Source organism: Trichomycterus rosablanca, chromosome 16 (genome assembly GCF_030014385.1).
Source record: "Trichomycterus rosablanca isolate fTriRos1 chromosome 16, fTriRos1.hap1, whole genome shotgun sequence".
NCBI classification, from domain to species: Eukaryota; Metazoa; Chordata; class Actinopteri; order Siluriformes; family Trichomycteridae; genus Trichomycterus; species Trichomycterus rosablanca.
This window is the reverse complement of record NC_086003.1, coordinates 8,747,426-8,761,129: the sequence shown is the minus strand read 5'-3', so window position 1 is coordinate 8,761,129 and position 13,704 is coordinate 8,747,426. Positions and strand designations below refer to the sequence as shown.

The 13,704-nt window shown below is 42.7% G+C and overlaps 1 protein-coding gene across 6 annotated transcripts in view; it reads right to left on the bottom strand.

Annotated features, from left to right (window-relative positions):
* The window catches only part of slc4a4b (solute carrier family 4 member 4b), a 113,926-nt gene that overhangs the window by 72,004 nt on the left and 28,218 nt on the right, over positions 1-13,704 (bottom strand). For all 6 annotated transcript variants that reach the window (XM_063011493.1, XM_063011494.1, XM_063011499.1 and 3 more), the window contains exon 2: positions 2,995-3,068. In XM_063011493.1, the coding sequence (XP_062867563.1) occupies positions 2,995-3,068 (74 nt within the window). The remainder of the gene's footprint in view (positions 1-2,994; positions 3,069-13,704) is intronic.

The following is a 13,704-nucleotide window of genomic DNA, read 5'->3' as shown; positions in this document are numbered from 1 at the left end:
ATATTCCGGGGAAATGTTGACAATAAATTCACCATGACAACCATTAAATGTTTTGATGATCTTTCGGAAAACTGACCAAGCTGCTCAACTGGCAAAAACAAAACCAAGAATTTGTGAAATGAAATGGCAAAACTACTTGGAATATGAATATGTTGTGCAGCATAAAGGGTGGATTGGGTACTCTTGATCACCTTTAGGTGTAAGTAAGTCCTGCACTTAGTGTTTCCAAACAGCACTTCATCAAACCACCTCCTTGTTTCTACACTCACTGTCCATATCATCAGCTCCACTTACCATATAGAAGCACTTTGTAGTTCTACAATTACTGACAGTAGTCCATCTGTTTCTCTGCATGCTTTGTTAGCCCCCTTTCATGCTGTTCTTCAAAGGTCAGGACCCCCACAGGACCACTACAGAGCAGGTATTATCTGGGTGGTAGATCATTCTCAGCACTGCAGTGACACTGACATGGTGGTGGTGTGTTAGTGTGTGTTGTGCTGGTATGAGTGGATCAGACACAGCAGCGCTGATGGAGTTTCTAAACACCTCACTGTCACTGCTGGACTGAGAATAGTCCACCAACCAAAAATATCCAGCCAACAGCTCCCTGTGGGCAGCGTCCTGTGACCACTGATGAAGGTCTAGAAGATGACCAAATCAAACAGCAGCAATTGATGAGCGATCGTCTCTGACTTTACATCTACAAGGTGGACCAACTATGTAGGAGTGTCTAATCGAGTGGACAGTGAGTGGACACGGTATTTAAAAACTCCAGCAGCGCTGCTGTGTCTGATGCACTCATGCCAGCACAACACACACTAACACACCACCACCATGTCAGTGTCACTGCAGTGCTGAGAATGATCCAGCACCTAAATAATACCTGCTCTGTGGTGGTCCTAAGAGGGTCCTGACCATTAAAGAACAGGGTGAATTTAGAACTACAACGTGCTTGTATATGGCAAGTGGAGCTGATAAAATGGACAGTGAGTGTAGAAACAAGGAGGTGGTTTTAATGTTATGGCTGATCTGTGTATATTGTGATTGCGGTCTCGGTGTGTGTAGATTTTGCCATATTGCGCTGAAGGCCAGGATCAGGAGAGCAGAAACTAAAAGCCATTTGAAAACAGTAAGAAGGTGTGAACGAGTTGATGTGCCCACAATGACTAATGTTTGAGTAAGTGTGTTTGCTGTGGTTAGAGGGTTTGCTATTGATAGCCTGCGCAAATAGCCATTGGATTTAATCCTGAAATACTGCAAACATACTGAATTTAGCATCTATGTGGCAGAGAAGTGTGTGTACACGCAGGCCTGCTTCTGTGTGTGTTTGTTTTCGTGTGTGCGTGTCTATAGACACAGACATTGTAAATGTCTTCATGTGTGTAACGTGTTCCTCGCTTATTAACTTTATTACCCATAATCCTGTAATGTGATTGACAGAACGTGTGTTGATTATTAGTGAAAGGTAAAGAAAGATATACGTTAGATAAAAACGATTTGAATTAGTGTGATTGACTTTGCGAGTCAGTGTATACGATCGAGTACGTTGTGTAATCTCATTAGTCAGATGTTTGCAGTAGACTGGGTTCACTCTCAAGTCCACAGTGACTTTCAACATGGCAAAGTCATAAACCAGCAATAAGAAATTGTTTGTGGAATTTTGGAACCTTTTCATCTGGCATCAACATCTGCATCATTCCATTTAAGCATTGTTTCCTATTTTTTCTCCCAATCTAGTTGTATCCAGTTACCCGGGGGTATCCCTCCTCTATTGCTACAGCTGGTTCAATCTTACTATTTTTAACTGGGCTTGTGACTGGCACCAAGAGTGAACTGACAAGTACACCTTCCAATGGCTTGGCTGTTCACCAATCCCCCCTCCCTTCCAGACATAGCCAGTCATGCCTGTGTAGACACCTGCCCACCTGATAGCACTGAAAACATTCCAACCCTGGATCCCACCAGTAATGGGCTAGAGTCCGAGAAGGGCCGTACCTGACACATGCCCCCTTTCGACACGTGTGCATTAGCCAATTGCTTCTTTTCACCTGCACAAGGTGGGTTCTCACATGGATCAGGGGCGGCACGGCGGCTAAGTGGGTAGCACTCTCGCCTCACAGCAAGAAGGTCCTGGGTTCGATCCCCAGGTGGGGCGGTCCGGGTCCTTTCTGTGTGGAGTTTGCATGTTCTCCCCGTGTCCGTGTGGGTTTCGTCCGGATGCTCCGGTTTCCTCCCACAGTCCAAAGACGTGCAAGTGAGGCGAACTGGAGACACTAAATTGTCCAAGACTGTGTTTGATATAACCTTGTGAACTGATGAATCTTGAGTAACTACCGTTTGTGTAGTATAATGAGTAACTACCGTTTCTGTCATGAATGCAACCAAAGAGTAAAACATGATGTTAAAATCCTAATAAACAAACAAACAAACATGGATCAGTATTGCATGCAGAGAGTCACGCACTGATCTCCATTATTCCTCGTCTGTTTGTAGATGCCATGGACCAGCCAGAATCCCTTTGGTCCACCCTTCTTCAGAGATATCCAATCATGTCTGTGTAGGCTTGAGATCTCAGCAGCGATGTGCTAGCGTGTTTTAGTGCTGCACTATACTATTTACATGCCATGCAGCAGTAAAAGACTCTAGCCCATTACCGGTGGGATCTAGGGTTCGAATCTATGCAGATGGGTGTCTACACATACGTCTACACAGACATGACTGGCTATATCTTAGGGGTTAACCTGCCAAGCCATTGGAAGGAGACTTGTCGGTGCCCTCTTAGTGCCTGTCACAAGCCCAGTAAAAACAGGAGGGTTGCGTCAGCAAAGGCATTAAAGGCAAGACTGGACAAGATCAGGTATGCACAGCAGACAATCAAATCAATCAGTCAATATAGCAGCAACCTACTGTTTGGGTGTCGGGTATAACTTGACTCCTGGCAAAAACATTCTAGCACAGTGTGTGTACGTGCATGTGCGTGTGTGTTTATCTTACCCTCAACCTCCTCTTTGTCACGCAGGTTTTTGACGTACGAGGCTCCCCTGTCAACCACAGCCTCATCGTCGATTCTACAAATGAAGCCAGACACAGAGAAAGACGAATAATCATCAGAAAACATCACAATCACATCACATAATGTAGCCAAAAAATGAACAAAGCTTATTCAGGTTTGTGACTGGTCTGGTTTCACCAGGAAACACTGGGAGAACACCCTGGACAGGGTGCCAATTCATCACCGGGCTTCGGCCACCTTCTAGACACTTGTGTCTGTGTAGACGCTGCATACTAAGATCGTGATAGTGCCACATTCTGTCGAAATAGCTCTACTTATAAGCCGTTTTATTTTTGTTTTATATGTTATTATTGTTTAGGACCAAACGCTAATTGAAGGTAATAAGATTTTCTGACCATAAAGGCATTTGTTAGTTGGCCTGAGTAGATGTTTATGTATTAAAATACAAAAGCATAATTGCATGGTTATTTATTTGTCAAATATTTAAACCCCTACCCAATACACATTGGTGCCAGCAATTACAGTGGCAACTTAAAACTCAACGTCAGTTGGTTCTGGGAGTGCCGTTGAGTTTCTAGGTATTTTTTCCCATAAGGATGTATGTTCCATGGTCCCGTGACTAATGTAAAATAATGGGGTTGCTTTTGACATTTGTACACTGAAAATAACACAAATATAATATAAAAACACTGAAATACAATTGAAAACAGTTATTGCCTATGGAGTGTGGTGGTGCACAAAGCTTAAAGTGACTTACTGTACTAAAGCGAGTGAGGAATTTCATTAGTGGAGAGAACTTATGAGCAGAGTGGATTTAACAGTTATTCCACACAAATGCAGATTCGTCTCATATGCGCACTTTGATGATGTCTTACTGCACCGCTCAAGCCAAGCGGCTATTCATTGTTAATTTGAAATTAAATAAATAATAATAATAAAAAAAGTAGGGATGCATCGATACCATTTTTTCCCAACCGAGTACGAGTACAAGTACATGTATTTTTGTACTTGCCGATACCGATACCAATACCTATTTAGAATACCGTTTTTTTTAAACAAAAACACCCGTGAGAAGTGACGAGAAGTTTAATGATACCACGTCCAAAAATGCACGTCAACAAGTAGCGAGTGATCAAAGTGTTTGTGCGCTGACGTGATGAAATCAAGGAGGAAAATAAATGAATCTGAGTGGATTTGGCAACACGAATAGCATGGATTGTTCTGTAGTGAGTTGGAGGTTAATAAATATTTTTGCGAACGCCGAGTTGCTCCCGAGCCGGCAAATCTAGCGCCGACCAGTCGCCGAACGAAAATCAGGGCAAAAATCGTGTAGTGTGAACTAGGCATAACGCAGCAACGTGCACTAGGCACACGGTATCGGATGTTTAGTATCGGAGCCTCGTTTGCGAGTACGAGTACAAGTTAATGAGCGCGGTATCGGGCAAATACCCGATACCAATATTTCTAAACAAAAGTTTAAGGTAAATGTTGGGTTTAAGGGTACACATTTCTCGATGAATGGCGTTGTGAATGAGTTTCAAAGATTTTGAGTTTAGAAGAAGTTGAGTTACAAGGTCCCGCTGTACATGGAAATACTGTCCGTCTGCCCCATGCTGCCATCCTGTTTTCTAAAATCCAAAATATGGTCACCCTAATTAACACTTATTACAGCACTTCTTGGACGCCTTTTTTCCAGCCAAATGACTTTGGTCGGATCAGATTTTGTATAAACATGCTTATACAATAAACAACACATATTGCTATTTATAAAACGTTTAGTTCCGGTCCTAAAATCTGATTGGCTGAGCCGCGTTCGAAGCGGTTGTAAAATCCCCGATAAACGCACACCTATGACCACCTCACATCATTCCATATTAATACGCCACTGAAAAGAAAAAGTGAATGTTATGTTCGCCCTCATGTTGCCTAGCAACACTGTTAACGAACTACCTGTGGTCGCGGAAGAATGCTTTATTGTAAGTGTTTTTGTAAATAAAAACATTTATAAATTGAACATTGTTGTATTTTATTATATTTTATGTTGACCGCCGTTTTATAAAGGCAATAAGCCACTCGAGACGGTGCGTTACTGCTATGATTTTATCACGGGGAAAGACGTTTTAGGCACGACGCGTCGCACGGTCTCTCGTGGCTTATTGCTTTATTAATTAATGCATTTTATAGACAGTAGTAGTGCTACATTCCTGTAAGCTAGCTGGCTAATATATGTTCATGCTGTACAAACACAACACAGCATTTCCATAGGATGAAAAAGTGCACACTCACACCAACAAGGAAACACCACACACACACACACACACACACACACACACTCAGACAATGGGGCTGTATTTGTACATTTACACACAGACCACACAAGACCGCATGCAGCAAAGCATGTCGACCACTGATTTTATGCATGTATGTGCATGCACACACAGATGCTGTAACTCACAGAACCACCGTGCAACACACACCAACACCAAAGCCACCACATCAGCACACAAACACACACAAAATTGTCCTTCCAGGGGTTTATAAAATTACTGACAAATAACGTTTTCCTCTGCTTATCTGATCGCTAATTTACTAGCTTCTTGCTTTTGTCTTGTCTACCTTAGGTAGGTTTTAAAAATTTACTGTAATGTATTATGGAAACGTCAACTTACTGTCTTAGCCAATTTGATCCCTGGTGATAACTAACTATGTATGTCCAGAAATCCAAACAACTGAACATGCAATGCTTTTTTATAAATGTATTGTTATTTAGTTAGCACATTTTACAGACAGTAGAGGTGCATTCCTGTAAGCTAGCTGGCTAATATACACCGACCAGGCATAACATTATGACTACCTTCCTAATATTGTGTTGGTCTCCCGTTGTGTGATGCACTGTGTATTTTGACACCTTTCTATCAGAACCAGCATTAACTTCTTTAGCAAGTTGAGCTACAGTAGCTCGTCTGTCGGATCGGATCACACGGGCCAGCCTTCACTCCCCTCGTGCATCAAAGAGCCTTGGCTGCCCATGACCCTGTCGCCGGTTTACCACTGTTCCTTCCTTTGACCACTTTTGATAGACACTGACCACTGCAGACCGGGAACACCCCACAAGAGCTGCAGTTTTGGAGATGCTCTCACCCAGTCATCTAGCCATCACAACTTGGCCCTTGTCAAAGCCCATTTTTCCTGCTTCTAACACATCAACTTTGAGGATAAAATGTTCACTTGCTGCCTAATATATCCCACCCACTAATAGGTGCCGTGATGAAGAGATAATCAGTGTTATTCACTTCGGTGTATACGTTCATGCTGTACAGACACAATACAGCATTTTCCATAGGACGAAAAAGTGCACACTCACACCAACAAGGAAACAACACAAACACACATCGAGAGGTTGCCCAAACCTGGGCAACACACACACACACACACACACACACACACACAAAATGGGCCTGTATTTGCATTTACACAGACATAATACAACACACTCACACTGACCACACAAGACCGCATGCAGCAAAGCATGTCGACCACTGATTTTAAACATGTATGTGCATGCACACACAGATGCTGTAACTCACAAAACCACCATGCAACACACACCAACAGCAAAGTGACCACATCAGCACACAAACACACACAAAATTCTATTCAAGTCAAGTGAAGCAAATCCAGCGCTCTTCAACTAATCCCACCATTATAGCTGTCCTTCCGTTCTTCCTTCTCCAACAGGGACATTTTTCTTCTACTTATTTTCTTTGCTCCTGTCTAACTTGGGTAGGTTTTAAAAATGTACTGGCATCATGGAAATGTCAACCTATTGTCTTGGCAAATTTGATCCCTGATACCCTATATGATCAAATTCTAAATGTATTTATATGTACAGTGGGGTCAAAAAGTATTTAGTCAGCCACTGATTGTGCAGGTTCTCCTACTTAGAAAGATGAGAGAGGTCTGTAATTTTCATCACAGGTACACTTCAACTATGAGAGACAAAATGAGGGAAAAAAAATCCAGTATATCACATTGTAGGATTTTTAAAGAAGTTATTTGTAAATTATGGTGGAAAATAAGTATTTGGTCAATAACAAACAAGCAAGATTTCTGGCTCTCACAGACCTGTAACTTCTTCTTTAAGAAGCTCTTCTGTCCTCCACTCGTTACCTGTATTAATGGCACCTGTTTGACCTCGTTATCTGTATAAAAGACACCTGTCCACAGCCTCAAACAGTCAGACAGAAAATGTGTGGAGTCCGTGTTGCCCAGCGACAGCCCCAAAACATCACTGCTCTAGAGGAGATCTGCATGGAGGAATGGGCCAAAATACCAGCTACAGTGAGTGCAAACCTGGTGAAGACTTACAGGAAACGTTTGACCTCTGTCATTGCCAACAAAGGTTATGTTACAAAGTATTGAGTTGAACTTTTGTTATTGACCAAATACTTATTTTCCACCATAATTTACAAAAAAATTCTTTAAAAAATCCTACAATGTGATTTCCTGGATTTTTTTTTCTCATTTTGTCTCTCATAGTTGAAGTGTACCTATGATGAAAATTACAGACCTCTCTCATCTTTTTAAGTAGAAGAACCTGCACAATCAGTGGCTGACTAAATACTTTTTGGACCCACTGTATGTTATATATATAATATATATAGTATATATACAGTATATATATACAGTATATATATATAGTATATATATACTGTATATATATATATATATATATATACAGTATATATATATATATATATATATATATATATATATAAATAACATACATTTAGAATTTGATTCGTGTTTAGCATTGCTTAATATGAGACTTCAGATGCGACAAATATGAGACAAATCTGGACTGCAGGCAGGACAGTCAAGCACATGCACTCTGTGTCTATGAAGCCACACTGTTGAAGGGCATGAAGAATGAGGCCTGGAAAAAGACATCACCTTTTATGGCAGCATGTGTCTTTCAAAAATCTCAATATAGTTTTAGTGAAACCTTCATTTTTGCACCTTTTGCTGATAAATCTGGATGGTTCTTTTTATCTTTGTCAAGGAGAACGTCTATTCTTCCTGAAAACATGGTGAAGCTTGTCTTTTGGCTCCTCTGAGATGAACTCAGACTCAGGGAACTTAAAGCCGATTCTCTATAAAGCACAACAGACTTTCAGGTTGCGTTTTTTGAAGACACAGTGGATCTGTTAAGTAACAACGGTTTTCTAAAGTCGTCCCGAGTCCATGTGGCTATATTTATCAAAATAGCATGGCTGTGACTTTAGGCTAGAGTCCGAGTCAAGTCACAAGACTTTAGGCTAGAGTCCGAGTCAAGTCATGAGACTTTAGGCTGGAGTCCGAGTCAAGTCACGAGTCTTTAGGCTAGAGTCCGAGTCAAGTCACGAATCTTTAGGCTAGAGTCCGAGTCAAGTCACGAGACTTTAGGCTAGAGTCCGAGTCAAGTCACGAGTCTTTAGGCTAGAGTCCGAGTCAAGTCACGAGTCTTTAGGCTAGAGTCAGAGTCAAGTCACGAGTCTTTAGGCTAGAGTCCGAGTCAAGTCACGAGTCTTTAGGCTAGAGTCCAAGTAAAGTCACAAGTCTTTAGGCTAGAGTCCGAGTCAAGTCACGAATCTTTAGGCTAGAGTCCGAGTCAAGTCACAAGACTTTAGGCTAGAGTCCGAGTCAAGTCACGAGTCTTTACGCTGAAGTCCGAGTCAAGTCACGAGTCTTTAGGCTAGAGTCCGAGTCCAGCCACGAGTCTTTAGGCTAGAGTCCGAGTCAAGTCATGAGACTTTAGGCTAGAGTCCGAGTCAAGTCACGAGTCTTTACGCTAGAGTCCGAGTCAAGTCACGAGTCTTTAGGCTAGAGTCCGAGTCAAGTCACGAGTCTTTAGGCTAGAGTCAGAGTCAAGTCATGAGACTTTAGGCTAGAGTCCGAGTCAAGTCACGAGTCTTTACGCTAGAGTCCGAGTCAAGTCATGAGACTTTAGGCTAGAGTCAGAGTCAAGTCACGAGTCTTTACGCTAGAGTCCGAGTCAAGTCATGAGACTTTAGGCTAGAGTCCGAGTCAAGTCACGAGTCTTTAGGCTAGCGTCCGAGTCAAGTCACGGATGGGTATATTAATGGTTCAAGGGTTCAAGGGGGATGGTCAACAACAAATTGCCATGGTAACTTGACCCGGTCAGGCAGCCACAGTGGCACCAAAACAAACAGTCAATAAATTACCATGGGGAAGGGCTATGATACTCCTTAAGTGGTACAGCACTAAAGTAGCCTGTAAGCATTTGCATTTTAATAATAATATATATACACTATGTTTTGTTGTTGTTTTGCTTACAAGAAAATATGCTGCATTACTAAATCTATACCACTACTACTGATAATAATAATAATAATAATAATAGCATGCGCACAAACGCCAGTGTGTTTAACCGCCTGTTTATTGGAATATTTAACTTATTACTTAGATTCACGGACTGGAGTGGAGTCGGTTCAGCCAAATCACAGTCTGTGGTGTTTCCAGTGAGCTGCTCACTCGCCTTGTGTACTTAGCAGCAGCCAGTCAGTTTGATTCAGTACGAAGATTCGAATCCCGGGTGATTCAGGAACCGCCCAGCTCTATTCACTGGCTGCTTTAAATGTACTTCAGACAGGAGATCCGACATGATATGTGTATCATATTAACTTGTAAGAAGATACCACCCCTCCCCCAACAGCCAGAAAGAGTCTGAAACACACACTTGCTTTTTAGCATATCCTTTCCTCATTCATATGACAAATTCATATCAAGTATATATTCAAGTGTGTACAACATTTCAGTCTAAATACAATAAGTTTAAATACATTCATTAATATGTTTTACACTAGGTGGATGACCTGCTTGTTTTATCTCTTTTAATCTCTTTATTCCTTTTGCCCAGCAGACAGATTATCTACCACATAGAGCCTTGATGTGGATTAGCAGGATTATGCAAATTAGACACAAAAAGGATTTAGGAATTGGCATTTTGCTTTTTATTCTTCATCCACAAACATGATTTTAATTATTTGACCCTTAACAAAACAATAAAAAATAAGGTAATTCAAAAGTTGAAATACAGGAAAAACACACACATATAGATGTAACCAAAAAAGTTTTTCTATTTTCTTAATTCAGTGTCGTACAAGAAATAATAAAATCCTCCCAGGAATCTTTCTGGATACTTTCTGAAGGCCAAAAATACTCCAAGCAAGTAAGGATCATTATCAAGTTTCCAACACATGCTTACAGGGAAAAGAACAGCTACTTCTTGTGAATGAACACACTATGAGCTTTAAATGGAGAACACAAGAGGTACTGAACGGGCAGCTGCTACTACATTTCCATTTGCAGACAGGTATAAAAGAGTGCCATAACATTACAACCACCTCCTTGTTTCTACACTCACTGTCCATTTTATCAGCTCCACTTACCATATAGAAGCACTTTGTAGTCCTACAATTACTGACTGTAGTCCATCTATTTCTCTACATACTGTTTTAGCCTGCTTTTACCCTGTTCTTCAATGGTCAGGACCCCCACAGGACCACTACAGAGCAGGTATTATTTAGGCGGTGGATCATTCTCAGCACTGCAGTGACACTGACATGGTGGTGGTGTGTTAGTGTGTGTTGTGCTGGTATTAGTGGATCAGACACAGCAGCGCTGCTGGAGTTTTTAAACACCGTGTCCACTCACTGTCCACTCTGTTGGACACTCCTACCTAGTTGGTCCACCTTGTAGATGTAAAGTCAGAGACGATCGCTCATCTATTGCTGCTGTTTGAGTTGGTCATCTACTAGACCTTAATCAGTGCCCACGTAGCGCTGTTGGCTGGATATTTTTGGTTGGTGGACTATTCTCGGTCCAGCAGTGACACTGAGGTGTTATCCACTCATACCAGCACAACACACACTAACACACCACCACCATGTACCAGTGTCACTGCAGTGCTGAGAATGATCCACCACCCAAATAATACCTGCTCTGTAGTGGTCCTGGGAGAGTCCTGACCACTGAAGGACAGCATGAAAGAGGGCTAACAAATGATGCAGAGAAACAGATGGACTACAGTTAGTAATTGTACATATAGAAGTGTATAGAAATATAGAAATGCTTCTATATGGTAAGTGGAATTGATAAAATGGACAGTGAGTGCAGAAACAAGGAGGTGGTTTTAACATGCACTCAAAATATGTGACTTAAATCCCATTTGACATGACGGGTGTTGACACCCTTACAGATGTATGTATGTATTCCCAGTGGAAAATAAACAGGAAAAGAGAACTGCCAGATGTTCTAGTGATCTCTAAACCACAAAATCTTGCGTCAATCCCTAACAGTGTAAAACTGCACATTAAGTACAACCCTGAATAACGTTATGAGTAGCTTTGTGAATTAATTTTGTCTGATTTTAAAATTGTTATAACCCTGCCGCTCAGGTGGCGCAGCGGTAAAAACACACGCTGTTCACCAGAGCTGAGATCTCGAATACATCGTATCGGATCTCGGCTCTGACTGCCGGCTGAGCGGCCACATGAACAACGATTGGCCTGTTGTTCAGATAGGGGCGGGATTAAGCCGGATGGGGACTCGCTCTCAGACTAGTGCGATTACGACCCCTGCTGGCTGGTTGGTGGCGCCCGCACGGAGATGGGAAAGGAGTGCGGTAGAGGGTGTGGCTCTCCGTACACAGCGCTGTACTGCACTGCACTCGTCAAGTGTAAGTGATAAGATGTTCGATTGCTGTGCACGTGTCGGAAGGGGCGTGGAGCAGCCTCGTCCTCCCCAATCAGGAGCAGGGACCGTAGTGAGCATTAGTGAGAGGATGATTGACGGGCAGAACTTGGATGTGCTGAAGTGGGAGTACGTTGCGTGCTTACTGCACACTTGCGCACTGAAAGAGCTTACTGCTTTACCGGTCGAGCAGTGCACACTGCCTCCAATTTAGTGTGTAATGTTTAAGTATGCGATTTTGGATGCAGCTTGTGTCTGTTTTACCACCTGATTTATCCTATTCAGGGTCACGATGGGTCCAATTCACTGGGCGATGGACTGGAAACCTGTCTGGGGTGTTTCCTGCCTATCACGGGGCAAACACACGTATACACACACACACACACATATTAGTATCTCCAGTTAATCTGACTGCAAAACCTTGGACTGTGGGAGGAAACCAGAGCTCCTGGAGGAAACCTACGCAGACACGGGGAGAACAGCTTTTTCCCCAGGGCTGTAGCCTCCATTACACCTACACCCCCCACCCCACACCCCACACCCCGACACACACCCATAGCTACTGAGACTGCAAACCCAACTGTCTTGAACCCTGTGCTCTTCAAGCTGCTTTTTAAAGCACAGATCACTTTTAATTCTGTACATACACACACACACACACACACACACACACACACACATATATATATATATATACAGCGTATCACAAAAGTGAGTACACCCCTCACATTTCTGCAAATATTTCATTATATCTTTTCATGGGACAACACTATAGACATGAAACTTGGATATAACTTAGAGTAGTCAGTGTACAGCTTGTATAGCAGTGTAGATTTACTGTCTTCTGAAAATAACTCAACACACAGCCATTAATGTCTAAATAGCTGGCAACATAAGTGAGTACACCCCACAGTGAACATGTCCAAATTGTGCCCAAATGTGTCGTTGTCCCTCCCTGGTGTCATGTGTCAAGGTCCCAGGTGTAAATGGGGAGCAGGGCTGTTAAATTTGGTGTTTTGGGTACAATTCTCTCATACTGGCCACTGGATATTCAACATGGCACCTCATGGCAAAAAACTCTCTGAGGATGTGAGAAATAGAATTGTTGCTCTCCACAAAGTCAAGTCAAGTCAAGTCAACTTTATTTATATAGCGCTTTTTACAATATACATTGTCTCAAAGCAACTTTACAAAATCCAGGACCAACAGATACAAAGATGGCCTGGGCTATAAGAAGATTGCTAACACCCTGAAACTGAGCTACAGCATGGTGGCCAAGGTCATACAGCGGTTTTCCAGGACAGGTTCCACTCGGAACAGGCTTCGCCAGGGTCGACCAAAGAAGTTGAGTCCACGTGTTCGGCGTCATATCCAGAGGTTGGCTTTAAAAAAGAGACACATGAGTGCTGCCAGCATTGCTGCAGAGGTTGAAGACGTGGGAGGTCAGCCTGTCAGTGCTCAGACCATACGCCGCACACTGCATCAACTCGGTCTGCATGGTCGTCATCCCAGAAGGAAGCTGACGCACAAGAAAGCCAGCAAACAGTTTGCTGAAGACAAGCAGTCCAAGAACATGGATTACTGGAATGCCCTGTGGTCTGACGAGACCAAGATAAACTTGTTTGGCTCAGATGGTGTCCAGCATGTGTGGCGGCGCCCTGGTGAGAAGTACCAAGACAACTGTATCTTGCCTACAGTCAAGCATGGTGGTGGTAGCATCATGGTCTTGGGCTGCATGAGTGTTGCTGGCACTGGGGAGCTGCAGTTCATTGAGGGAAACATGAATTCCAACATGTACTGTGACATTCTGAAACAGAGCATGATCCCCTCCCTTCGAAAACTGGGCCTCATGGCAGTTTTCCAACAGGATAACGACCACAACCACAACCTCCAAGATGACAACTGCCTTGCTGAGGAAGCTGAAGGTAAAGGTGATG